This window comes from Lutra lutra, chromosome 12 (genome assembly GCF_902655055.1).
Source record: "Lutra lutra chromosome 12, mLutLut1.2, whole genome shotgun sequence".
NCBI classification, from domain to species: Eukaryota; Metazoa; Chordata; class Mammalia; order Carnivora; family Mustelidae; genus Lutra; species Lutra lutra.
Genome location: NC_062289.1, coordinates 72,186,807 through 72,212,775, shown reverse-complemented (window position 1 = coordinate 72,212,775; position 25,969 = coordinate 72,186,807). Strand labels below are relative to the sequence as shown.

General features: G+C 49.7%; 1 protein-coding gene across 3 annotated transcripts in view; it reads right to left on the bottom strand.

Moving 5' to 3' along the window:
* Window positions 1–5,107: 5,107 nt before the first annotated feature.
* Window positions 5,108–25,969, bottom strand: part of LOC125082104 (SEC14-like protein 3) — a 32,224-nt gene continuing 11,362 nt past the window's right edge. Inside the window, exons 1-12 of one of the 3 annotated variants that reach the window (XM_047697311.1) lie at window positions 15,568–15,699; window positions 14,516–14,591; window positions 14,196–14,239; window positions 13,979–14,038; window positions 12,539–12,727; window positions 11,296–11,391; window positions 10,591–10,651; window positions 9,454–9,537; window positions 7,574–7,680; window positions 7,005–7,144; window positions 6,741–6,910; window positions 5,108–5,903 (exon numbers count right to left, since the gene is read on the bottom strand). In XM_047697311.1, the coding sequence (XP_047553267.1) occupies window positions 5,782–5,903; window positions 6,741–6,910; window positions 7,005–7,144; window positions 7,574–7,680; window positions 9,454–9,537; window positions 10,591–10,651; window positions 11,296–11,391; window positions 12,539–12,727; window positions 13,979–14,038; window positions 14,196–14,239; window positions 14,516–14,591; window positions 15,568–15,678 (1,260 nt within the window). In that variant the 5' untranslated portion in view covers window positions 15,679–15,699 and the 3' untranslated portion in view covers window positions 5,108–5,781. Of the gene's footprint in view, window positions 5,904–6,740; window positions 6,911–7,004; window positions 7,145–7,573; window positions 7,681–9,453; window positions 9,538–10,590; window positions 10,652–11,295; window positions 11,392–12,538; window positions 12,728–13,978; window positions 14,039–14,195; window positions 14,240–14,515; window positions 14,592–15,567; window positions 15,700–24,933; window positions 25,779–25,969 lie in introns of those variants that run through there. The other 2 variants (XM_047697312.1, XM_047697313.1) reach the window with 2 other exon arrangements.

Below are 25,969 nucleotides of genomic sequence, written 5' to 3'. Positions count from 1 at the left end.
CTTGCTGGGAATAACCCTCTTTCCTCTCCTCCCTCGGATGGCTTATCCCCCCGCCCCCGCTATGTAGAAGGCTCATGGCAGACTCTTGAAGCCCGCATCCAACCACTGTCAAACTGGACCATGAAACTCTGTGGATGAGTGTGTGGGCTCTCGGAGACAGCACCTGAACTACTCCCAGAGGATATGCACCCTTGTCGTCAACCGAGGGTCTGTGAGGCTGCAGGGGAGCGAGGGCGAGGGCAGGAGGCTTATCGCAACCCTGGGGTCTTGCTTAACTGGACCATTGGTGTAATCTGGTATAGAGGTCTGTCTTGTTGGGATTGGTCACTGATGACCAGCCTCAGCCTTTTTTTGTGCCTGTTTGGAACGTGTCTGGATCTGAACGTGTCCGTCTGGGCTGTGAGTTTGGCAAAGGATGGGCTGTCCTTCCCAGCAAGGGTGCAAGCTTCGAGAGGCTGCCACAGCCTTAGAGTCTTGTCAGTTGAGGCTGATTTTCTAGCATTTGCTCTTTGCTCAGGCGAAGTGCAATGGTCCCTGAGCTCTAGGAATGGGGTGGACATTATTTAATGTGGGCTTTAAGGGGCAAGAAGTTCCTGGAGTATAAGTCTCTCATGGCTTCCCAGGAAACTTGTTCTGGCCAGTGTCTGAGTTGATGGTCCCTCCAGATCCTCGCTGTCCCCCAGGTGCCTCTCAGGAAGCCCCAGGTCTGGCCCTTTGTCCTGGCAAGATGAGACACTGTAGTTCGGCCTGGAAGCTTTTGTGCTCAACAATGATGTGGAAGAGAGTGAGGTGAGGGCCGCGACTCAGGTCCAGCTGCGGGTCTGGGGACTCTCTTCCTGTTACTTGGCTTCCCTCCCCAGGGCTATTCTGGGCAGAGCTGGGGGTGGGAAGTCAGCCCAGAGAGGGGAGCTAGATCCCCTGATCAGGTCTCCAGATTTAGCAGATGAAACTACAGGATTTCCAGTGAAGCTTGGGAAGGCCCACTCACCCCAGAGAGAGCTTGATAGATGCGATTATGGGGGAGGGAACCTGTGCACCATGGCTTCTGTCCCTCTGGTTGCAGAAAGCCTAGGTCTACTTAGAGATTCCTTCCTTCATAAGTATCTTCCTAAGACACGGTCACCACAGGACTTACCTGTGTATGATAGACAACTATTACTGCGTGGTAGGTGTCTCAAGATGGCACTGGAATTTCCCAAGTGCATGTCTATAAAGAGCCACACTCTACACTTGACTCTTTGCTGTCTTCCTTTTAAGAGCTGTTCTCAGCATTACTTGTTTGTGTATAGAACAGAATCACCAATCCTCGGGCATATGTTAAGTTAGTGTTTTAGAAAATAGGATTCTGTATGCCATTATAGAACTCATGTCTGTCCCTCATTCTTATTTTTTTTTAAGATTTTATTTATTTATTTTGACAGAGAGATAGCGAGAGCAGGAACACAAGCAGGGTGAGTGGGAGAGGGAGTAGCGAGCTTCCCGCTGAGCAGGGCCTCGATCTCGGGATGCTGGCATCATGACCCGAGCTGAAGGCAGATGCTTAATGACTAAGCCACCCAGGCGCCCTGCCTCCCTCTTGATATTAGCACATTTCTCTACATAGGAGAACATGTTTTTGTGTTCTCCTATGAAAGTTAACAGCTACGGGACGCCTGGTGGCTCAGTCAGTTAAGCATCTGTCTTCTGCTCAGGTCATGATCCTGGGGTCCTGGGATCAAGCCCAGCATTGGACTCCCTGCTTAGCGGAGAGTCAGTCTGCTTCTCCCTCTCCTGCTCCTCCTGCTTGTTCTCTCTGTCCCTTTCTCTTTCTCCCTCTCCCTCTCTCTGTCAGAAAGATTTAAATCTTTAAAAAAAAAAAGAAAGTTGGGGGCGCCTGGGTAGCTCAGTCGTTAAGTGTCTGCCTTCAGATTAGGTCATGATCCTGGGGTTCTGGGATCGAGCCCCACATCGGGCTCCTGCTCAGTGGGAAGCCTGCTTCTCCCTCTCCCACTCCCCCTGCTTGTGTTCCGTCTCTCAGTCAAATAAATAAAATCTTTAAAAAAAAAAAAAAGAAAGTTAACAGCTACATAGAACCTACTGTCAGGCCAAGTTGTAACTTGGAAAACCAGGGAAACTTGGGAAACAAAGGAAACCAGGGCCCTATTGTAGTACCTGAGGATTCCTGTCTGTTCTTGTTCCAAACCAGAGCTGCAGTGAGGAAATACTCATGGATAAGGGAGAATCAGGATTTTCTTTTGCTCTAAGGGCCTGCAATGGACTAGGGCTCAGAGGCTGGCCCGGCTTCCCACCCAGCTGGTGGGAGATACATGAAGTATACCGTCGTTCTACACTGGCAGGCTGTGTCACTGGACCACCAACAGTGGGTGTTGGTGTCCCAGATTCTTCCTTAGTCCCTGGTGTCCTTCCAAGATTATATATCCCTACTTGGTGAGTGTCTGGAGTTGGACAAGACCCTCTGAGCCTGGTTGGAAATCTGTACTTACAACATTTCCTCCTACAGGTGAGTGTTCTTTGTTTCAAGCTGTGAGACACCAGGCAAAGCCCTCCCCGATTTTGGATCTTGGAGGTTGTGGGGCAGGGTGGGGGGGCCCTCCATTTCCAAAGTGAAAGTGCTTGCTGCCATGATGTGTGGGCTCTGGGTCCTGAAAGCTGGGCAGTGGGGAGATGTAGAAGGCCCCACCTGACCCCCACCTGGTGCTTCATCTGTACCATAGGAAATCCTTACCCTGGAAATGTAGGTGGCCTCTCCCTGGTATAGCCAAACCGGGGAGAGGAGGACCCAGAGAGGTCAAGTGATGGCCTGCTGTCACCCAGCTAATAGGGCCATGCGGGAATTGGGATTTGGGATGGGCCTCTCCCCCAGGCAGACTGTCTTCCCCCTACCTCCCTGCCTGAGCACGTCTTTCTGTCTGGACCACCGGCAGCTGACAGCTGATTAAGTGGGAGAGCTCTGTGTGTGACTGCTGTGATTTTGGCTCTTCCCATCCACAAAGGACCAGGTCAGAGGGATTACTGGGGAGCCCACGGCTTGTGTGGCCAATGGATGTCACTTCATCTGCCATGGGCACAGCCCCTGGGTTGGGAGGGTAGACAAGGTAGTGAGTCAGGGGCCAGGAAGAAACTGTGGCTGGGGCAGAGTAGGCTGTGGGCTATCTAGTCGCCCACAACTGCCTCTTCTGTCCCATGGTGGGTTTTTGTTGTTGTTTGGTTTGGTTTTTAAGGTTTTTATTTATTTGACAGAGAGAGAGAGAGAGAGAGAGAGAGAGAGAGAAAGTGAGAGAGGGAGCACAAACAGGGGGAGTGGGAGAGGGAGAAGCAGTCTTCCTGCCAAGCAGGGAGCCTGATGTGGGGCTCGATCCCAGGACCCTGGGATCATAACCTGAGCCGAAGGCCACCCAGGCACCCCTGTCCCATGGTGTTTTGAGGAGGCATCTTCCTCTGCTTGGGGACAGGACCTATGACGGGTATACTAATAACTTCTTTCCCTGCCCACTGATGGTGGAAATAGAGTAGGAGCTGGTTTGCCATGGCTGGCCATCAGCAGATGGGGAGGGGCATTCTTTGGTTCTTGGCTTCAGCCCTGGCGGAGGCTCCCGGTGCTGCCCCTGGTAGCAAGTACCCTTCTGCTCAGAGGGAGCTCTCTGAGTGGCAGTAGAGGAGGTCAAGCACATGACGGCATTCTGTGCTTACAGCTGCCTCAGCTTCAAGGGTGTAAAGGGTCCACCCCTCATCCTCCTTCTGAGCCTGCTGCAGTGTAGGAGGCTTTCCCACAGGGGACAAGGGTAGGGCTGCCTTCCGCCTCCACCCTGCACCAGAGATGCTGGGCCAACCACTCCCAGGGACCCCTGGACCCAGATTGCTGATGCTACTACAGTCTTCCAAGAGAATGAGCCCATCCTCCTCTTCCCTTTCTTCCCTGCTTCTACCTCCTCTCTCCCTCATTTGAAGGGTAGACAGATAAAATACAGGATGCCCCATTAAGTTTTAATTTCAGATAAACAATAAATTTTAAGTACATTCCAAATATTGCATCTTCCCCCCATAAATCTGACAACTCTCTCCTCCTCACCTTCCCCACATCTGGCAAATTGCTACAGTAGTGTGAATTTGGTGTGAGTGAGCAGGTGGGGGAGGGTGGCCCTAACTTCACGGCTATTTCTCCCACCCATAGGCCAAAGGAAACCAGGCCAGTGCCTTCTGAGATCTCAGGTTCCCATCTATAAGATGGAGATAAAATCTTGTGCCCATAAGTGCAGATGGAAAGTGTGAGGCATTGCTGAACACTTGCTTGATTGGTTTTGGAGACAGGCCTTCCACTCTGGCTCACTTCAGCAGCCTTGGTCCTGGGCAGCTCATTCCCAAGGACCAGTCAGCCTTTGGTTCCCACCTATCCACCTTCTCTGTGTAATTCGGTACCTCCTGGCCAGAGGTCCTAGGGCTCAAGCCAGTGTCTCTGTGTCCCTGGCTTGGATGGAGCAGGAATGTCCTGGAGATGTGACTTCCCCCTCAGTCACCCAGGGCCATGGTGGGTGTCAGGAGGTCATGCTTTTCAGAAGCCATGTGAACAGTGGACAGGATACACGGCTTAGAGGCAAAGGCCTAGTCCATTTTGCTGTGAATCTCCTTGGACTAACAACATACAATTGAGCATTGGGGGTCTCTATTGCCCCAGCTGCCCAATGGACATAACACATACTTTGTCCACAAACTGGGATTGGAGAGGATGACACCCAGGGCACTTCTACTGGAAGATCTAGGACAAATAACAAAAACATTCTTTGTTTCCTTTGTGAAAGTAGGGTCTGAGGAAGTGGAATTATAGACAATTAAAAACAATGTCTTTGGAGTAAAGAATAAACAAACCCTAGGGCTTGAATCTGCCACTTAAGAACTAATGTTGGAGGTGACTTTACCTCTTTGAGCCTTACTTTTCTTATCCATAAGATGACCATGAGAAGTGGCCCCCGGGGGAGGTTTGAGAGTGAAATGAGCCACGCTCATAAAGCACTTGGCACCATGTGTGGTGTGCAAGAAAGCACTCATCAAATGATAGCCTAGACTTTTAAATTGTTATCAACAGGCAGCAGCCAGAGCCAGATAGGACCTCTTTTGCTTTCAGTAAAGTTTCTTTAATTGCTTAAAATATAAGGTGTGAGTTCCAAGGGAAGTGGGTACAGGTGGGAGTGATGGGTTGGGAAAGCTATGTGGCGGGAGTCAGACAAAGTCTTATGGAGGCCTCTCCTACCTACCCGAGGGGGCAGCCACTCCCAGAAACCAGGGGGCTGGATCACCTGGGTCTGCATCCTGGGCCTGGCCTCTGTCCGAGGTGCTGAAATATACGCCCGTGAATTACCCTGCTCACTACCTTCATTCAAATTCACAAGTATATATTGAGCATCTACTGTATAAGGAGTAGAAGTAAAAAAGAATTTAGATGCATTTGTAACCCAAGTGGCTCATAGCTCATAGCATAGAAGTTTGAACACACACAAATGCCTTAAGAGAAGTGAAGACAAAAGGTAAGAATTCATTGGGTTTCAGTGACGTCACTTCTTGCTTTCACCTTTCTTCCTTCTCTTATGCAATCTTGGCATCCTTCAAAAACTGTGCCTTTCCTGATCTGACCACAGCACATAAGTCTTCCTCAAGGCAGCTCTTTCTTTACTGACTAATCTCACAGAGTCAAGAAGACTAGTGATCAGTTTCTGAGGGAAGGAAGAGTGGCAGGATATATATAGAAAAAGGAGAGTGTCTGGGGTCTCAGAGAAGTGAGGGAGCTGCCTAGATAGGGGTAAGTTCTTTGTCATACTTCTGCATGCCTTCGTCTGGGAGCAGCACTTCCACCGTAAAGCTGACCTTCTTGGCATGGACAAAGCTATAGGTGTTGTCAAAGCGCAGGACATCTGGGGGGACAGATGGACAGATGGGTAGTTAGGCCTGGCTTCACATTCCCCATGTCTCTACCCCAGCTACAGGAGGGAGGACAGGCTCTGTTTCTACCTGCTATGTTAACTAAGCTGGGCCAAGTTCCCACCACTCCTTTTCCCTTTCCCATGGGAACTGTCACTCTAAAGCCATGTCTGTAAACAGACACTGACCTCCTCTTGGAGCATGCCCAGCCTGACTTCAGTTGCACCAGTTGGCAATGAGGACAATGGCCACTGCGTCCCATTATCTCCACACCTGGACACTTGCATGATAGGGGTTGGTGGGGATGGGAGGGCAGCTGGGAATGTCAAAGACCTCCCAGCCCCCTTGGATAAAGTGAGACCAGTGTATACCTTCTACTTCCTCACAACCACCCAAGAGGCAGAGGTTGTAACCTCTGCCTCACAGATGAACAAACCAAGCGTCCAGATTGGTAAGCTTTGCCTGGGGTTATGCAACTACCATGAAACTGAGGTGGGACCCTGACATCACACTCAGCTGTGTGGCTCTGGATAAGTTGACTTACTTCTCAGAACCCCAGTTTCTGCCTGGGAAATGCCTTATTGTCCCTTGTCTGTGTCCTGTGGCCCAAGTACTCTCAGCCTTTTCAAGGCATGTGTGTCACTAGCTTTTGGTGTGTACTAAATGCCTGAGAGTGTAGTCTGAATGATCAACTGTGTGAATGAATTACACTAACCTAGGCTGTATATTCCTGGGGTAGGGGGAGTCATTGCCCCTCTGTTTCCTCCTGTAAACCATGGGACAGGTGGCTCCAGCCTTCCAGAGCTGAGGCCCAGCCAGGGTAGACTTACAGACACCGGCTTCTGCGCAGGTGAGGCTCCCATCCTCAGGCACCATGTGGGCATTGTAACGCTGGCTGGGGAGTACTTCTGTCATTTCCCCAGCTCGCTGCCGCTCCCCCATCTTGGTCTTCAGGAAGACCCCAAAACCAATGTCTGCACCATCAGAGGAGAACTGCCACCTGGGTGGGCGGGAGGGGGATAAGTTCTGTTCATTCTTGTGGGACCCTGAGGGTGTAAGACCAGCCAGAAATGGGTTGGTGTCCTGGCCCTTACCTGAGGACACAGCCTGGGAACAGAATTTCATATTCCACCTGGTGTGAAGAGCCACGATTGATTTGCACTGAGTGCTCATACTGAGTCTTCACTTGGTCCCGCACGTACATGGACTTGGGGATCTCCCCACCATAGTTGATCTGCAGACACAGAGAAATGAGCTTGCTTCACTCTTTTGACCATGGCATTGCTTGTGCTGTTGAATTCATGCTGTTTCTTCTGCCTGAGATGCTTTCACCATCTTCTGGAAGTATGCTGCTCACCCTGTCCTCTGCCACTGCCACCTTCCCACCACCTGCCACCAGAAAGACTTCCCTGACCCTCCAGGGTCAAAACCTTCTCTGGAAACTTCCCCTTCCAGTTCATCCCTCAGAGTCAAATTTTCCTCATTTCTTGTTTGCCTGCACAGCTGCTGAGAGACCGGTGATAGTGAGGCTGGGACTGTCTAGCTCAGTACCTGTCTCACAGGGGTCTCTCCATTTCTATGGAGAATTTGTGGAATGAATGAGTGGGTGAGAAAGGAACTCAGCTCTACTCCTCTCCTCTCTCCTGTCTGGGATTCTTTGTACCTTAGTTAAACATTTGGGGTTCCCATCTGGGTCAGTCAGAGTCCCTCCAAACTGAGCAGGCAGTTCCTCGGGACTGATGAGTTTCAGCAAACCTTCCTTCCAGTTGCCTGTGGGCAGAGGGGTTAAAGCATGGAGGGGACTTGTCAGCCCTCCACTCCCACTGGGGAGGGGCCCAAGCTTGGGGAAAACCCTACAGGGACTAGGTTACAAAGACCAATTCCCCAGTCTCTCAGGCCTTGGGCTGTAGGAAGTGTCATCCAGCATTGTATTGCTATGGAAAAATGTTTCCTCTGAGCTGATGGGTTTGCACATTTTTTAGGGTCTTCCAGTCCTGAGTAGTGAAGATAAGAATCATCTAATTGTCTCAAGGAGACTTTAAAGCCTTTGAAGTAAAAAATCTTGTTGGCGGCCATACAGCATATAGATGGCATACTCAAGACAGACCTCTTGGTGGGGAATGAATAGCCCTGGGCCTTTGAATAGACCTTCCCTTTCTGTGCTGCTTAATCACTAAAGCCATAATGCTCATTACTGTTCTTCATGCCCTGTGCAAAACTCTAAGCATTCTGGGTCTTATGACAATCCAGGCTATCTCCCCTACCCACCCCCAACCCCACTGTGGCCATGGGGTTGCCTCCAGTGGGATAAAAGCCTCCAGTGGGATAAAAGTGGGATAAAAGCAAAGACCATAATGCTTGGCACATGAGGGCCAAACACACAGGGCCCTGTGTGCCACCAGTAGGACAGAGCCCCAGACTTGTACCTGGAGTGTGGCATTACCCACACTGCTACAGGATTTGGGGGGCTACCTTGTGATCCACTTAGCTCCCTATCCCTGTGGAACTGGGCAGAGGCAGAGACTCAAGGATCAGGAAGAGAAAGAAGGCAAGGATTTGTAAGACTCTACCTTCCCAGATTCTTAGATCTCCTGATTTGATGATCTGACCATTCTGCTTGCAAGAGGTTGCTCCAAGTTCAAGGTCATTGGCTTGAGTTTAATAACTATTTCTCTTCTTTCTCTCTTTCCTTATCATTTTAATTTTTAAAAAGATTTTATTTATTTATTTATTTGACAGAGAGAGAGATCACAAGTAGGCAGAGCAGCAGGCAGAGATAGAGGGGGAAGCAGGCTACCCACTGAGCAGGGAACCCGATGTGGGGCTTGATCCCAGGACCCTGAGATCATGACCTGAGCCGAAGGCAGAGTCTTAACCCACTGAGCCACCAGGCGCCCCTCCTTATCATTTTTAAAAATAATGATTTTTTTCTACTTATAAAAGTAATACATGTTATTATAAAACTTTAGAAAACAGGAAAAATACAAAAAGTAAAAAAAAAACAAAACGCTTGATTTCTTGCCATCCACAAATCAACATTTTGTTTCATTTTCTTCCAGTAATATATTTTTGTTTTTACAAGGAAGATGATACTATCCACTCCACTTTATAATCTGCTTTTAAAAACTTAATAACATTTCCCTTGGTATCAAATCATCTTTTATGGTTTTCTAGTAATTCATCAAATAGATGCATTATTATTCACTTATCCAGTCCCTTCTCATTGACACTTCCTTCCCTGAATCACATCTCCTCTTCCATTTCCTGCTCTTCTTCCTTATCCTACTCAATTCACATTGCCTTTAGAAGCACTGAGGTGATAAGCATTGAAAGGAAAATGAGGCCTATAGCCCAGAGGTTGACTATCAACCAAACTGAAACTAATAAGGAGAAGGTGTGAGGCCTCAGTCACCAAGGACATGGAATACAGCAGAGACAACTGGGTAGACTCTATAGTGTAAAATATATTTCACTTTACTTTTGAGAAGGAATGTCTGACTCCAGGTGGCACAGTGCTCAGGGAATAGAGCTAGAATTACTTACTTCCCAATACTATAATTTTTCTGCGTGTGTCTTCACTCAGGAAGGGCTTCATGAGGTTGTAGCCCACAGGGAACAGTTTGGTAGCTGGAGAGATACAAAGATAATGGAGAAAAAAATTATTCCATTGTGACACTCTCTCCGTAATAGTCATAGCCAATAATATGGAGGATTCATGAATTGGAAAATGTCCGGCACTTGCCAAACCATCCCCACAATTGGTCAGCCAGACAACAAGCAGCCAACTAACCAGCCACCCAGTCAATCATCCAATCAACCAAGCAAGAAAATGGCCCATCAATTTGCCTTCTAATCAGGCCACCAATCAGACTACCAACTAGTCAGCCAACCTACCAAATAGTCATAACAGCAAACTAACAAATCAGCCAACCAGAAAACCCATCAGCCTATTAAGCAACCAACTAACAACACAGCCACTTGCCTTCTGCAGCCAGCCAACCATCCAAGTTTCAGCTAAATGACAAATTGGCCAGTCGACTAACCAATCTGCTAACTTGCTAATCACCTACCCAACTAACCAAAATGCTAGCTGGTCCCTCAGTCAACCAAGCCAACAACTATCCAACAAACCAACCAATCAACCAATCAATTAACTGACCAACTAACTCTCCAACTAACCACCAGTCATTCATCTAGACAGCCAGCCAACTGGCCAATAAACTAGACAACCAACTAAACAAATAATCAACCAACCAACCAATTAACCAACCAACCATCAAATATCCATTTGGGCAGAACAACTGAGGAAAAAAACCAGGATGAACACACACAAGACAACTAGAGACCTCCAGAAGGCAGCAGACAGGAAAGGCCAGACTTGGCTGCTCCAGCTTTCAGTGTCACAGGCATTTTGGCAATGGAGAGATCAACACAGGTGGGAGAAATGAGAGAGGATTCCTGGAAGAGCTAGTATTAGAACTGCCTCTTCTTGCAGTAAGGCCAACCACAGAAATTACTATTTATGGAACACTAACTTTATTCCAGGCATTCTAAGTGACTTGCATGCAGCCAAGCAACCAACCTGCCTCACTACTACCCAGGGAAGAAGGCACTTTTATTGTTTCTAGGGTACAAATGAGGAAACTGAGGCACAAAAAAGTGAAGTCATTTGTCACACACCTTTCACAATGAGCATGAACTTCAGGGTCTCCGGGTAATTCTCTTCAAGGAGGCCAAAGAACTGTGGAACCAAGAAAGACCCCATCAGAGACCACATCTCATCTTCTCCTACCCCATTGCCTTTGCAATCTCCCTTCTGGAGTGTCCAAAGGACTAAGGAGGGTTTCCTTTATTTCCATCACCTCCACTGGCCTCCGGAGGAGAGTTTCTCACTTCAGACTTTTACAACCACACTCTAATAATAATCATTTTCAGAGTAAATCTTATAGTAATAGTAGTATAGCAATAATAATAACTATTGTTGATTAAATGTTCACAATTTTCCAAGCACTGTGTACACATTTTATATATCAACCCACTGGAATATCCCTATATCCCTTTGAAATGCAGAATACCGGTATCCCCATTTTGTAGGCGAGGAAACTGAAGCATGGAGGCATGAAGTGACTTGCTGGAGTCACAGAGCTTGGGATGACAGAGCTAGGAAGATTTGGCAGAGGGTGGCCTCTAGGGTCTCAGTACAGTGTTGACTCTGAGGCCTTTTGGGAAACACATTAAGGCCCTTTGGGTCCTGCGTTGCAGTGCCAGAGCCCAGAAAGTCCACCACCTTTTACCAAATCCTGGCTCTGAGTGAGCAACAAGGTCACAGCAGACCAAGCTCATCATTAAGGAAAGCAGGAGTCACCCATGGGGCCTTCTCCTCACCTCTTGGTACACTTCCACCAGAGGTTTCCAGAAGTGCTTCAGTCCTAGGCCCTCACAGTCAAATATCATCACAATGGTCTCAATCTTCTTCCCCAGCTGCAAGGATGAAAGCGAAGACTAGTACCAAGATTCAGGGTGCAGGCTCAGAACTTGGGACATGGTGACCCTAGCATTTGACCCCTCAGTGATTCTACCAGCCCCCTACTCTGTCCTCAGAGGAACAAATGGACAAAACTGAATGCATTTACCCACACATCCACCTACCCATCCATCCATCTATCTAACTATCCATCCATCCATCATGCATTATCCATTTATCATCTGTCCATCTATCCATTTGTCCATCCATCCATTAATTGACCCACCCATCCATCCATTCATACTACAATTCAATCATCCACTCATCCCTCAGTTAGTCCAATTGATATTTATTTTTTTAAAGATTTTATTTATTTTTTGAAAGAGAGAGAGATCACAAGTAGGCAGAGAGAGAGAGCAGAAAGCAGGCTCTCCACTGAGCAGAGAGCCCAACACAGGGCTCAATCCCAGGACCCTGAGATCATGACCTGAGCTGAAGCAGAGGCTCAACCCACTAAGCCACCCAGGCACCCTCCCAATTGATATTTATTAAACACCTGTTTTGTGCCAGACATGGAGAGTATAACCTATAATATTCTTGTGCTCAAAGGCTTCACATTCTGCTTGGAGAGACTGACAAACAACTAGGTTGCTATAAGTCCCGAGGTAAGTGCTGCAAGTAAACAGCACAGGAGCTGCAGGGACACATGTTAACCCAGACAGGGACCTCAGAGAAGGAGACATCTAAGTTTGGGACCTGAACAATAGAAGGGAGAGAGCCAAGGGACATGTGGGAGGTAGCGATGCACTGGGGGATAGAGTTATCTGAACAGAAGGAACAGCAGACTCAGAAGGAATAAAAGTAACTAACATTGTTGAGAAATATGCATGAGGCTCTGTGTGCTGGGCCACACATTTGCATTATCTCATTTAATCTTTGCAACCATTGTTTATTATTATTATTGTTTTGTAGGTGAGGAACAAGCTTAGAGAAGAGACATGACTCTCCAAGACCACACAGCTAGGAAGCAGCAGAGCTGCTGAGATGGTTTGACCCCAGAGTCCTCTGACTGTGACAGCAGAGAGCACAGTGTGATCTTGGGACTCTGTCCCCTGGCAGCCTCACCTGCACCCAGCTGCCCGCCCCACTCAGCTTGGGCCTTACCCGCTCTGTCTGCAGGTCACACTCATGCAGAATGCGCTCGCAGTCCCTCATCTTGGTCTTAAGCAGGTCTTGCTTGGTGACCGAGAAGAGCAGGCCCTTTGGGTCAAGTGGCCCAATGATGTCGTACCACACCGGGCAGCCATCCCGGTCATAGCCACACAGGCCACCAGGCATATACTTCTGGATCACCTGGGCATGGAAAGATACACGGAACTTGGCATTATGCACTTCTCCAGAGACCCCCATACTTGGCTGACCTGGATGACCCAAGCCTGCACACAGCAAGGTATAAGCACTGCCCCTTCCCTGAAGGATGGCACTATTGTCCAGGTGAGAAAACTAAGGGACCCTGGGGGGGATGCCTTGCTTGTAGAGAGTACATGGCAAAGCCAGGCATCAGCTGGGTCTGGCTGAAGGCCTCTTGGCTCCTTAATTCTGTCCCCCAACATCTCCCATGTCCCTTTCCATTAACTTTTCTTTCTTTTTTTTTTAAAGATTTTATTTATTTATTTGACAGAGATTACAAGTAGGCAGAGAGGCAGGCAGAGAGAGAGGAGGAAGCAGGCTCCCTGCTGAGCAGAGATCCCAATGTGGGGCTCGATCTCAGGACTCTGAGATCATGACCTGAGCCGAAGGCAGAGGCTTTAACCCACTGAGCCACCCAGGCGCCCCTCCATTAACTTTTCTTAATGGAAAAGTTGAGCTTAGTGATGGAAAACACGGATTCTGAAGGTCAATATATTTGGTCCAAATAGAGACACCACTGCGTCCTTGCTGTGCATCCTTGAAAAACTGACAGTCCCTTCCCGAGTCCCATTCCACTTCTCTTCTGTAAAATGGTTTGGTTAATCCCTCCCTTAGGGAAAGTCCCCAGGATCATATTGGCAAAGCACAGTGCCTGGCCCAGAACTCACGCTCTACAAATGAAACTATGGCCATTGCTTTACTAAGAGTGCTAGTGGTGGGACTGTTCTCTCCAGCAACTTGGTGGGCTAAATTTCTTTCCTGCACAGACAGGATGCTTTGATCAAGGCCCTAGGGGTGAGGGCTCAGAGGCACAAGCTATCTGTGGTGATGAAGAGCCAGTTTCATGTGAATTCAAATCCCAGCTCGACGCTGAGGCTGTGGGACTTTGGGTAGCATGCTTAACCTTTGCTGGGCCTCAGTCTCCTCATCTGTAAAACGGGGACAGTTGTACCCACTTCACTGAGTTGTGATGACTAAGTAAATTCATGCAGTTAAAGTTTTAACTCAGGCCAGGACCTCATAAGCACCCAGGAAATGTTCATATTTATTAGAGGAGAGGTGCTTGGAGGCCTGCAGGCAGTTCCACGGGCCTCTCAGGCTTGCAGCCCTTCACTCGTGTTCTCCAGTGACCCAGAGGCTGCTTGAATGTTATGTTTGTAAAAGACTGGGGTGTTGGGGGAAGGGTTGGCTCACCTCTGGAGGCTGCCAATCAAGGATGTGGTCAATGTCCATGGACTTCCGGAACTCCATATACTGAAAGGGAGAGGAGAGGTAAGACCCCGCTGGGCTCCCAGCACCTCCAGGGAGGGGATGGAGATGGGAGCTGGAGGTGTGGATTGCGCCCCACAAAACACTTCCCAGATCTCCATCAACCCAGATCCCCTATCAACCATGGTTAGAAAGGTCTCACCTTGCGGAGCATGGCCTCTGATTTCTGCAGGTCGAAATTCCGAGCTGTGTGAAGATGGAAGGAAGGTGTGAGGCAGGAGAGAGGCTGCCTTGTAGTCACTTTGTCCTGGTCCTGGACTGTGAGGAGCTATGCATGGCACTAGGAGCCTGGGTAGGACCTTTCTTCCTTCCTCCTGGGTAGGACCCTCCCCTCTCCTGGATCTGAGCATGTGAAGCAAGACGGTGTGATTGGATCCTGAGAGCCATGAGTTGTTCTGGAGCGGTTAGGACCAGGCCCCTCTCACTGCCCCTCACCCTGGTCTCCCCCACCTCTGCCCTCACCTCGGAGCCAGCGCAGAAGGAAATAGTCATCAGGATTGGGCAGGGCGGGCAACACGTCCTGCACATTTTCTCGGAACTGGGAAGGGAGATGCTGGTTAAAGTGGCTTTTGCACTGAACCTTGGCCCCCAGACTCAATAATTGTTTTCATCATCACTTCTCTTTCACATGCAGTCTGGCCCATGACGATGGAAGGATGGGTGGACAGATGGATAGGATGAGAGACAGGTATATGGGTAGACAGGCAGATGAATGGAAGGAAGGATAGATCCTGAGTAAATGGATAGAAAGAAGGATGGATGGATGAATGCTTGGATGGTTGAGTGGGTGGGTGGATGGAAAAAGAATGGAGAAATCAGTGGATGGAAGGAGGGAGAGATGGGGGAATAGAGGAAAGAGAGATTGGTGGGTGAAGAGACAGAAGGAGGGATGGATGGATGGTTGGGTGGGTGGGGTGGGAGGATAGAAGAAAAAAGGATAAATGACTGACTGTGTGGGTGGGTGGGTAAGAGGATTGGAGTATGAGTGCATTCATAGTTCTTTCCGTGTATTAGCCTGCCAAGGCTTCTGCCTTTTTTCATCCCATCTTCTACAAAAGCGTGGTTAGTGATTGCATATTCTCCTCCCCATTGGCTGTGGGGCTGACCACTCACCCTTACAGACAGGTTATCTTTCAAAGTCCTCAGGAAGGAGGGGAAACAGAGTTAGAGGGCAAACCATTAGCATCCTCGGGTTCCACCGAAGGGGCCTGGGAGGAATGGCTGGGGTGGGGTCAGCTGTCGGTAAAGCTCTCTGATACTGTCTCCCACAAAAGAAGTCAAGTTTGATCTGGCACACACACTATTACTGTTTGGATGTGGTACTTTTCCCTCAACCCCTGCCCTGGACAGAGCTGATATCACTGGCTGCTGTGGAACATGACCCTAGGTAAGGTGACAGTAAAGAGAAAATGTCAAAAACACACTAAGCCAACAGAGTGGGGCAGGGTTCCGGCCACCCCCTCCCCCCTCTCCTCTGCCCTTTTCTTCTGGGGCTCAAGGAAAGGGGCTCTCACCTTGACCAGGGTCTCTGCCTGCTTGGGGCTCAGGTCTCCGACTCGGCCACTCATGGTGTCTGGGTGAGGCTGGAGGAGTGGGGGCCACTCCAGGCAGAAACCAAGCCTCATCTGTGACCCTACCCAGCTGGGGCCTTTTGCCCCCACTTCTGGGTGTGGCTCCAGGCACCTCCTCCTTGGCCAACTGTTGGATTGCATATTACATAACTGGGATTAAGTGAGGTCCCGTGCTTGGCTCTGAGACAGGTCTGGGGGCAGGGAGGCACAGGAGAGCATGCCAGAGGGCTTTGGAGCCCAGGCTGAGTGCCTTTCAAATCCCCACCCATGCTCCCAGGCTTCCAGAGAAAGGGGGGATTTCAGGAGGAATGAAGACAGCCCCCTGCAGGCACCCTTTCTTTCCCATCATCCATCTCCCATCTCCTTAATGAAGAGACCCCATACCTAGCATTCTGCAAATGGCGCCCCCTAAACCCAGCTCTGACTGGTAAGACTCGGGGACTTGTTCAAGCTAGCAGAGTTCGTTTAGTTTGTTGGGGGTGGGAAACTCACAGCCTTTTGTACCAAGTGTCCATGTTCAAGAAGAGACAGGCTGTGTCCTTGCTGAAGGTCTGTTTTTTCTACTGGGCTGCCACTACTTTTCCTGGTGTCTTTCAAGTCCTATCATGTGATGCTGACCCTGCACCTTCAATACGGGGAAGGGCTGAGCACCTCCACCTTGTTGCCTGCTTTCTCATCGCTGAGATCATGAGGACATGAGGGTCTTTTTTTGAGATCCCACATTCCCTGGGCCCTAAGGAAGAGGTGGGGCATAAGGATGGTCTTGGGGTAGTGAGGGTGTTTCTTGTTTTTTTTTGGATTTTTTTTTAATATTTCTTGGGTTTTTAAACACCTGATTAGTGAGGGGTGTCCACCAAGTATGCAAGGTGATGAAGGAAGCCCAGATTTTCCTGTCCTTTGATTTCTGTCATGCTGCCTGATATCCCACCATTAGACCTGCCTACAAGGCCTGGCCTGGCTCCCCATTCCCCTATGAGACCTCCCTTTCAAGAGGACATCTCTGAGAGTCACTTGCCTCATTTATGGAATGGGATTACCAGTGCTTGCCCTGTCCTTGTGCAGTTGGAGGGAAGATCTAAGGAGACATATGGACTGTCAAGGGTCATCACATCTAAGGGATTATTCTTGTCCAGCTGTCAGAAACTACAGTAGAGCAGAGGCCACGTTGTCAACGACTATCTAAGAGAAGGAACCAGGGCCACATCTGCTTGAGAGCACACCATGCCTGTGTGGCCATATCTTCATGATTTAATGGGGTCCGTGGGGACTGAAACAACCCCTGGACTAGCTCAAGACACTCTGTCCAGGGCTCTCCCAGGTTCCCTGTCTGTGGGCATCCTATGTCCCCATCCCTGGGCTATCTTGGGACTTCTTTTTTCTTTTTAATTTTTTTTTTAGATTTTATTTATTTATTTGAGAGAGAGAGAGAGAGTGAGAGAGAGCATGGGAAGAGAGAAGGTCAGAGGGAGAAGCAGACTCCCCATGGAGCTTGGAGCCCGATGTGGGACTCGATCCTGAGACTTGCAGATCATGCCTGAGCTGAAGGCAGTTGCTCGACCGACTGAGCCACCCAGGTGCCCTATCTTGGGACCTCTTTGGGCTAGCTGACTTTGGTTAGTGCTGGATATCTTCCTTGCTCTGGGCCCCTGATAGAATCTGGCCCACAAGGAGAAGAGGGGCATTGTTAGCCATCTCCCTCAATCTGAGGCACCTGCCAGGCGCACTCAGAAGCAATTAGGTAACTCCACACCTCAACCCCATCCCACTTCACATTCCATCCTCTTTCTGCAAAGCCCCTAGCTGCTATCCACACCTACTTCTGGCCAGGCTGGGAGCAGGTGGAGATTAGGTTCCTCCACTGCCCTTTCATTAGCCCCTAATCCTTCCTATTTCCCACCAGTCTCCTTTCTCTCCCTCATCCTTTTCATGTAAGGTGCCCCAGTTATTTCTAGGGACATCAGGGGCTGAGCAGGGAGAGCCAGAAGGGAACACCTGTTGTGCACACAACATCATCATTCATAACATTGGCCAACAGAACTTTCTGCAAAGATGTCTTGTATCTAGGCTGTCCTATTCAACATATTTGCTAGCCACTAGTCATATAGGAAAATGGTTAATGAGACTGAGGAATTCAAGTGTGAATTGAATTAAATTCAATTTTGATTAATTTTACTGTAAATCACCCCATGTGGGTTGTGGCTACCATATGGACAGTGTAGGTTTATTATACTTATTGAAGGCTTATTCCACGCCAAGCCCCATCCTAAATACATTGCCTCATTTAAACCTCAGAACACCCCTAGGGGTAGGCACCATTGTTAAGCCCATTTTATAGACAAGCAAACTGAGGTATAGAGAAGTGAATTCAACTTAGCCAGAGTTGAGCCCAGGCAATTAAGCACTCTGCTGTTGCACTATTAGATGATCCCACAGTCTCAGCTCCAGGAGCTTCCATCCTTATCAGAGGGAGGACCCAGGCACAGAAGTCACCCCAATGGGATGGATGCAGGTAGCATTTGAGCCAAACTTTCAAGAAAAGAAGGATGGAGATTGGAATAGAGGAGTGGGCATCCCAGGTGGAGGGAAAGTGCATGAGCAAAAGTGTGGAGGTGGGAAACTGAAGAGCATGGAGAGGAAAGTGCATGAGCAAAGGTGTGGAGGTGGGAAACTGAAGAGCATGTGGAGGGGAATGCTGGGGATATTGCAGTAAACCAGATGGATTAGGTCTCTGTCTGCATGGAGCCCAGAATCTCCCATTGGTGGAGCATTTCCTCTCTGCTTAGAGCATGACATCATTATCAGACCATTTGGAAACAGGTAGGGGTATCCCCATTTTGCAAAGAAATGGAAGATCAGAGAGAGTAAGAAAATTTTCTGAGGTCACACAGCCAGGAAATGGGGAGCCAAGATTCGAACCCAAGCCTGTCTGATTCTGGAACCTGCACCAGAACCACTCCCCAGCCCTGCCTTCCCTCAGAAGGCTTAATGTTGTGCCTGGAACATACTGAGTACTCGATAAATGGTCTATATCATCATCATCGTGTGTTGGGAATCCTGGGTCCATACCCCTTGGGCTGTGGAGTGTCTTGAGGCCAGCAGAATTAATTTCCCTCCTTTGAAACAAAGGCCCTGACAAAGGAGAGCACCCAACCCCCACCCACACTGCATGCATGTCTTCTCCCAGTAAATCCCCAGATTGTGTTTAGCTCCTAGTTTGTCAGACTCTCAGTAGACCATGGTAACAACCACAGAAGCAAACAACGGCAGGGGGGCAGATGGGGCCACCCACAGCACACCCTGGAACTCCTCCTTCTAGGTGGTTACTAGGAAATGTGAAAAGGCTGCTACTCAGGCCACTTGGGCCCCAGTGGGGTCACATTCCTGTCCATCACTCCCCTAGATGGATCATGCCAGAACTAGTTGGGCCAGTACAAAGGGGGCCCAAGAGAAGCCTTACTACAGGGTGAGCGGGCTGAGCGTTGTTGGATAGAGGCAAGTGGGGAGGGTTCAGAGGGCTATAAGGTCAGGTGGGAATGGCTTGAAAATAGGAGATGGAAGGGAATTTGGGGGTGCCCCACCAGAGTTGTGATGATCCTCTGGGTAGCACCCTGAGACAATCTACTTTTCATCTTTACTCTTGGGCAGTTTTGTCTTCTCCTTAAATTAAAAAAATTTAAGTGTTATAATTCATGTGTCATAAATTCACCACTTTTAAAGTGTACAATTCAATGATTCTTTTTAGTATATTCACAAAGTTATGCAACTATCATCACTACCTAATTATAGAACATTTCATCATCCCCCAGAAAACCAACCCCTGTATACCCATTAGCAGCCCTTCCCCATTTCCTGCTCCCCTACTCCAGCCTCTGGCAGTTGCAAAACTACTTTCTATCTCTATAGATTTCCCTGTTCTGGATATTTCATATGAAGAGAATTATCTAGTCTTTGCTGACTGGCTTCTTCCCATGTTATAATGGAGTTGTCCCAGCAGTATTTGTTTTGTTTTTTTTTTTTTTAGATTTTATTTATTTATTTATTTGACAGAGAGAGAGAGAGAGAGATCATAAGTAAGCAGAGAGGCAGGCAGAGGGGAAGGGGGAAGCGGGCTCCATGCTGAGCAGAGAGCCCGGGGCGGGGCTCTATCCTAGGACCCAGAGATCATGACCCAAGTTGAAGGTAGAGGCTTAACCCACTGAGCCACCCAGGCAACCCCCAGCAGTAATTTGTTGAAGATACTATTCTTTTCTCATTGAACGGTCTTTGCACATATGTCGAAAGTCACTTGACTGCAGATGAGTGGATTTTTGGACTCTCCGTTCTTTGCCACTGATCTGTATGTCTATCCTTACACCTGTACCGCATTGTTTTGATGACTGCGTCTTTATATTAAATTCTGAAATCAGGAAATGCAAGTCCTCCCTAACTTCATTCTACTTTTCCAAGATTGTTTGGGTTATTCTGAGTCCCTTGCATTTCCACAGGAACTTTGGGGTCGGCTTGTTCATTTTTGCAAAAGAGGCAGTTGGGATTTGGGTGGGGATTGCCCAGAATCGGTAGATCACTTTAGGGAATGTTTCCATCTTAACAGCATTAAGTGTTGGTGTCTTTTCACCTACACTTAGTAGTCTCTAATTTCCTTCAACAATATTTTGTGGTTGTCAGCATATCAATCTTTCACTTCTTTAGTTAAGGTCATACCTGAGTACTTTTCTGTTGGATGCTGATGTAAATGAAATTATTTTCTTAATTTTGCTTTTTGAATGTTCCCTGTTAATGTATAGAAATGCGACTGATTTTTTAAAAAAGATTTTATTTATTTATTTGAGAGAGAGAGACAGAGAGGAAGTACAAGCAGTAGGGAGCAGCAGAAGGAGAGGGAGAGGCAGACTCCCCACTGATCAGGGAGACCGACACGGCGCTCAATTCCAGGACCCCGAGATCATGACCTGAGCTGAAGGCGGGGGGGCAGATAGGGCCATCCACACCACACCCTGGAACCCCTGGTTAGAAGCCAGTAACCAAAAAAAAAAAAAAAAAGAAGAAGAAGCCAGTAACCACTCACTGCCTGGCACATGGTAAATGATCAATAGTGTTGGCTTTTATTTTATTTTTTTTATGCTTATTTACTCTACACCCAATGTGGGCCTCGAACTCATGACCCCGAGATCAAGAGTCACATGCCAATGAACTGAGCCAGCCAGTGTTGGCTTTTATTATTATTATTACTATTATTACTATATTGTTATTTAGTGTCGGCTTTTATAATTATTGTCAGGCCTACCATCATCTCAGGACGGGGACACAGCTGGGTGTGCCCATCTTTTCCGGTTCCTTCTCCTCTGTTCTGTGGCTGTCTGACCCTCTACTTGGGTCTCTCCCTGGTGCTGAGTCATGCTGTTAGTCTCTGCTTTCTGGCAGTGCTCCTGGTATGACCCAACCTGGGGGGGATGGGCAAGGGAGACATGTCACTCTGGAGTCAGACATCCTGAATCCCAGTCGTGATGCCATCACTGAGCAAACTACCATGTCTCCAAGCCTTACTTTCCTCCCCTATATTACCAGGACAACTGTATTTATTTGACAAGCCTGCCATGAAGATCAGACAAGACAGCACAAGGGCAGCAGGCCTGCATAGACACTCAGTAAATGGTATCTATTTTTTTTTTTTTTGCAAGGCTTTATTGAACATCTGGGGAGTGTAGCCTGGCCTCGTAGCTGGTGGGGACTAAGAGACAGACACGAGACAGATGATGACTCTCATGATAAACACTGGGCCCCTTGCAACAAGAGCATGGAGACGAGACTCCAACTCTGCTAGCGACTGGGGAAGGGGGATTGGCTAGGGAAAGAGGGCTCTGGGAGCCTCGAGGGTGCACAGAGCAAGACTGGGAAGGGAGTCCCAGACTGAAGGTACAGCATGAGTAAAAGCAGGGAGGCAGGAAGGAGTCTGATGAATTGGTGAGTTCAGGTCGTTGGGTGAAGCTGCAATGCGGGTGTCATAGGCAGGTCACAGAGGGCCTTATAAGCCGCCAGTGAAAACTGAACTTTCCCGGGAGGAAATGAGGAGCCAGGGAAGGGCTCCCACAGGAAGTGATGATCAGATTTTCATTTCAGAAAGGCTTTTTCTGGCTGCCCCGTGGAGCCTCCTGGGAGGCGGTAGGAATGGGCACAGGGAGACTGACTCATGGGCACCTTTCTAATAATCCAAGCAAGAGATAACGGATTATGGCAGCCAAAGGATGGAGGATGGAGTCTACAGGGATCTAGAGAGAAAACCAGCGAGGGGCAGAACCAGGATCTGAACCCAGGTGGGACCACCTCTTTCGGCTGCTCCGCATGGGCCCACAGGGAGCTTGGGCCCAGTGAACTTCGCCTCAAGCCACCTGCAAATCCACCCTTCACCAGCCAGATTCCGGAGGGGTCCTGTTCACATTTCTGGGGCAGGGAGAGAGACGTACTATCAACACCGCCCCCTGGTGGCTGAGAGCAGAGGTCGCAGACAGCGGAGTGCCACCCCGCCCAAGCCTATGGCGGCCCCCTCCTCTCTAAAGTCACCAAGCCTGAAGCCTGCCCACCCAATGTGCTCATTTAGCACGTGGGCTGTCTGGATAGATGAACCCCTCTTCACATCCTACCTTCCCCCCTTTACGTTGGGTGTCCTGACAAGTCACTTCCTGCCCCAGGCCTCACCCTCCTTGGTAAAGAGGGCGTGATGCTTCCTGCATCAGCTTGGTCCTGGCCCACGGAGAAGAGCCTGGCCCAGTGTCCCATCCCACAGAGAGGTGGCTTCCTCAGACCCAGGCCAGTGCCCCTCTCTGTCCCAGGCTTGCCCTCTCTGGCAGGTGCCCAACTGCCCACACTGACCTTGTCCTCCTCTGAAAGGCAGGGCAGGGGCACTGCTGGCAGCTAACCTGGGTGCTGGCTCCATCCCTGCCATTAGACACTGAGCCTTCGGCCGCGGCACTCCCTCTAACTGAGCCTTGGCATCCTCGCTAGAACCCCTGTCTGTTTCGGGGTGTCACGGAAGGGGTCATACTGTGGCCTGCCAAGCCCTGGAGTGCGGAAGACTTGCTCTAGTGATTGTGAAGCTGTGATTGTCCCACACTGGGGTCCCTTCTGGCCCGGGATCTTGGAAGGTGAGCTGAACTGACTTAGAGATTTGAGGGGCAGGAGAGCCTTCCCAACTGCCCTCCGAAAACCCTATACATAACACCTCCCCCCTGCCCCAGCTTATTTCCCTGCTTCCCCTGGAATACTGTTAGGATTCCAGTTAGGAGATGGGCCCTGGGAAAGGCAGGCCCTGCCTCCACGCCTCTGGACAGGGAAGGCCTGGCTATTTCCAATCACCTCATTTTGAGCAAGAGCTTTGATCCATGGCTTCCTGCCAAGCTTTTGCCATTCTTTCTTGACAAACAACAAATCTCTGTTTTGTAACCTCCATTATGAAATAGTCTTATTAACTAATATACCTAATGTGTACACAGTCATTCACAAAGAAACAGCAAACATTGGTGACCCATTTCCAGCGCCACCCAAGGGCCCTTCTGGCTTTCTTCTAGCTTCAAACACCCTGTTCTCACTCCATTCCTCTGTCTGGAAGGCTTGCCTACACCTTCAGCTTTCCCTTCAGGGGTCCCTGCCTTTGGCAAAGCACTTCTGATACCCCATCAGTTTTTTTTGTTTGTTTTTGTTTTTTGCTGGATACTCCCGCAGAATTTGGCTCCTGCCCCACTGAGCCGCCCACTTGATAATGGCCATGAGAATCACTTCAGCCTCCCTTGGTGCAGGTAAGCTTTCTGCCAGCAGACTGGGGTAAGCCCAGCACCCCGTGTGCCCAGGGCCTGCAGGGCCTGGTGCTGGGCACTCAATAAACATTGATGAGTGACTGGAAGGAAGAAACAAACCTCAGGGGAGCCAGCCCCTCTCTGGGCTACTCCCCTCCCTCCCCCTTTTTTTTTTTTTGGTAAAGAGGTGATGGTGTCGAGTGAGGGATGGAGTTGTTGAGGACAAGCTCCCTGTCTACCTTGCCGGACAGGACATCTGTCCTCACTTCCCAAGGTGACCACTGTACTCACAGGTTCACACGCAGTACACTCTACCAGCTCTGAGATTTAAGGTCACTGGTGTCCGCACCCGACCGCTGAGCCCTCCATTCCTTGCCACTCCCCAGGCGGCCCATATTTGTGTAAATTAAACCCTTGTACACGGACCAATCTGCTACTTGCAAGGAAACCAGAGAAGGCTCTGCAAACACATTGTGGGAAATTTGCTGTGGGTGGTTGGAAAAGCAAGGATCAGGTTCAAATCCACGAACCCCTTGTTTTTCGGCTGGGGATGTGAGGCTGAAATGAGGCACTGTGAGCTCCCTCATCATGACATGGGGTGGGCCCAGGGAAACCTGACCTGGACGCTTACAGCCGCAGCCAGCCACACCCTCTCTAGCTTGTGCTGCAGGAAGATGGCTCTGAAATGCCCAAGTGCCTCTGGGTCCGCAGAGGGTGGCCACAGCGTGCCGTAGGGTGGTGGTGGGAGAGCCCGTTGCAGTGGGGAGGCAGGAGCACCCCTTGGACACAAGGACGTCATATGATTTTCACCCAGCAGCCCTGGGCTCTCTCCTTGGTGCTGGCAGGATCAGATTTTTTCTCGTCAAACTCCTCCTACGCTGTTGGATCAGCCATGCCTCCATGCCTTGGCTTTAAATTGTGTTTCTGAGTTCATTGGCTTTCTATAGCAGCAGAGCCCGTTTCAGACTATGTGTGCTGGACCATGGGTGATGCAGCCTGCCACAGGTGGAGGGTCTGGGGCCCCAAGGACATCACATAGGTCACCTGAAGACCTCTGCCTTCCCAAGCCTCATTGTTTTCTTGCCTGGGAAGAAGAGGCCCTGGGAAATCAGGAAAGCTATTAACTGGAAAAAAATGAAATCACAGAATCTGAGAGCAAGAAAGGGGCCCAAGCCGGCTTCTTGTTTGCAGAGCACCTGGATGTTGGTGTTAGCTGAGGCTTCCTGCCTCTGGTAAATACCTTGGCAGCCATGATGCTAATCCTTTGCACCAAGGACCCCTTTAACAGGGACATCTGACCACTCAGCGGCTGCGCTGGTTCATTCTGGATGCTCATTCAAGCACACGATGATCCTGACTGTGGGATGTGGGAGCCATCACCAGCCATCACCAGCCAGCTACAGAGTCGCATTTGGGGCGGGGTAGTGGGCTGTTGACAGACAACCCTTAGCTGTCCCTCTAGTGAGACACAAAGATGGAAGAAAACTCGACGGTTCTCCAAGAAGCAAATGAGAGTCTAGGATAAGCACGCTGGGGACTGGCAGCTCTAACTCAGCACATTCTACTTTATTCCAGCATGTTCCATGGCCCTCCAGCTCTGCTATGGTCCTGGTCCTTCCTCAGAGCCAAAAAGAACCCAAGCTGAATATCAGCTGGATCATGGCAGGTGGTGAGAGGGAGGCCAGGGTCACTGAGAATTCTGATAGACTCAGTCTTCACCCATCTAACTCTGGGTGACCGGGCATGGCTCGTCCTCGCCATGGTTATCCCTGCTGGGCCTCATGCTCCATTCCTGATCTTCCCTCCAAAGGCAGGAGGGCAAGTCTGAAGGGCCTTGGTGCCCTCCCAGAACCAAGACCCTCCACTTCACCACTTAGCTGGCTCCATCCTTTCACCAGGCCACCTCCAGCTGCCCCTATCCCCACCCACTGAGTCCCCAGGTACAGAGACGGGGGCATCCTTGCTCTTTCAGAATTGATGCTTTGCTCTCCCTGCATGGCCCGGGGCACAGGCACATGCTCCCAGGCCAGATTGCTAGGTGTTGGTGAATCCCGGGACTAGTGTCCTTGGTCTCCGCAAACAGGGGATCAGGAGCCTGTCTGAATCCTCAGTGTGGCTGATGGACTGGGTGTCCCCTTCCTGCTCTGCCCCTGTGCCTGGGAGGGCAGGGGACAGGGAGGGAGTGCTATGGGGTTGAAAAGCACAGGCACAGAGGCAGCCGGGGTCTTCACTGCGCTGGGGATGGTCTCCTCGCCTAGAGACCCTGAAGCTTCTCCTCGGAGGCCTTGTCTGGGAGCAGCACCTCCACGGTGTAGCTGACCTTCTTGGCGTGCATCAGGCTATAGGTGTTGTCAAAGCGCAGGATATCTGCAAGGGTGGAGAAGTCATCCCGCAAAGCCAACCTGACATATTTGCATGCATAGTGCCCTTGGCAAGGGGCCCAGGACTGCAGGTGGTGCCAGAGGGTCGGCCACTGCCCCGCTCCCAGCGCCCACTGCCCAAGCCATCGCCTTGGGCTAATGAAAGGAATAACCACCAGCATCCGGCAGCCCCGTCTA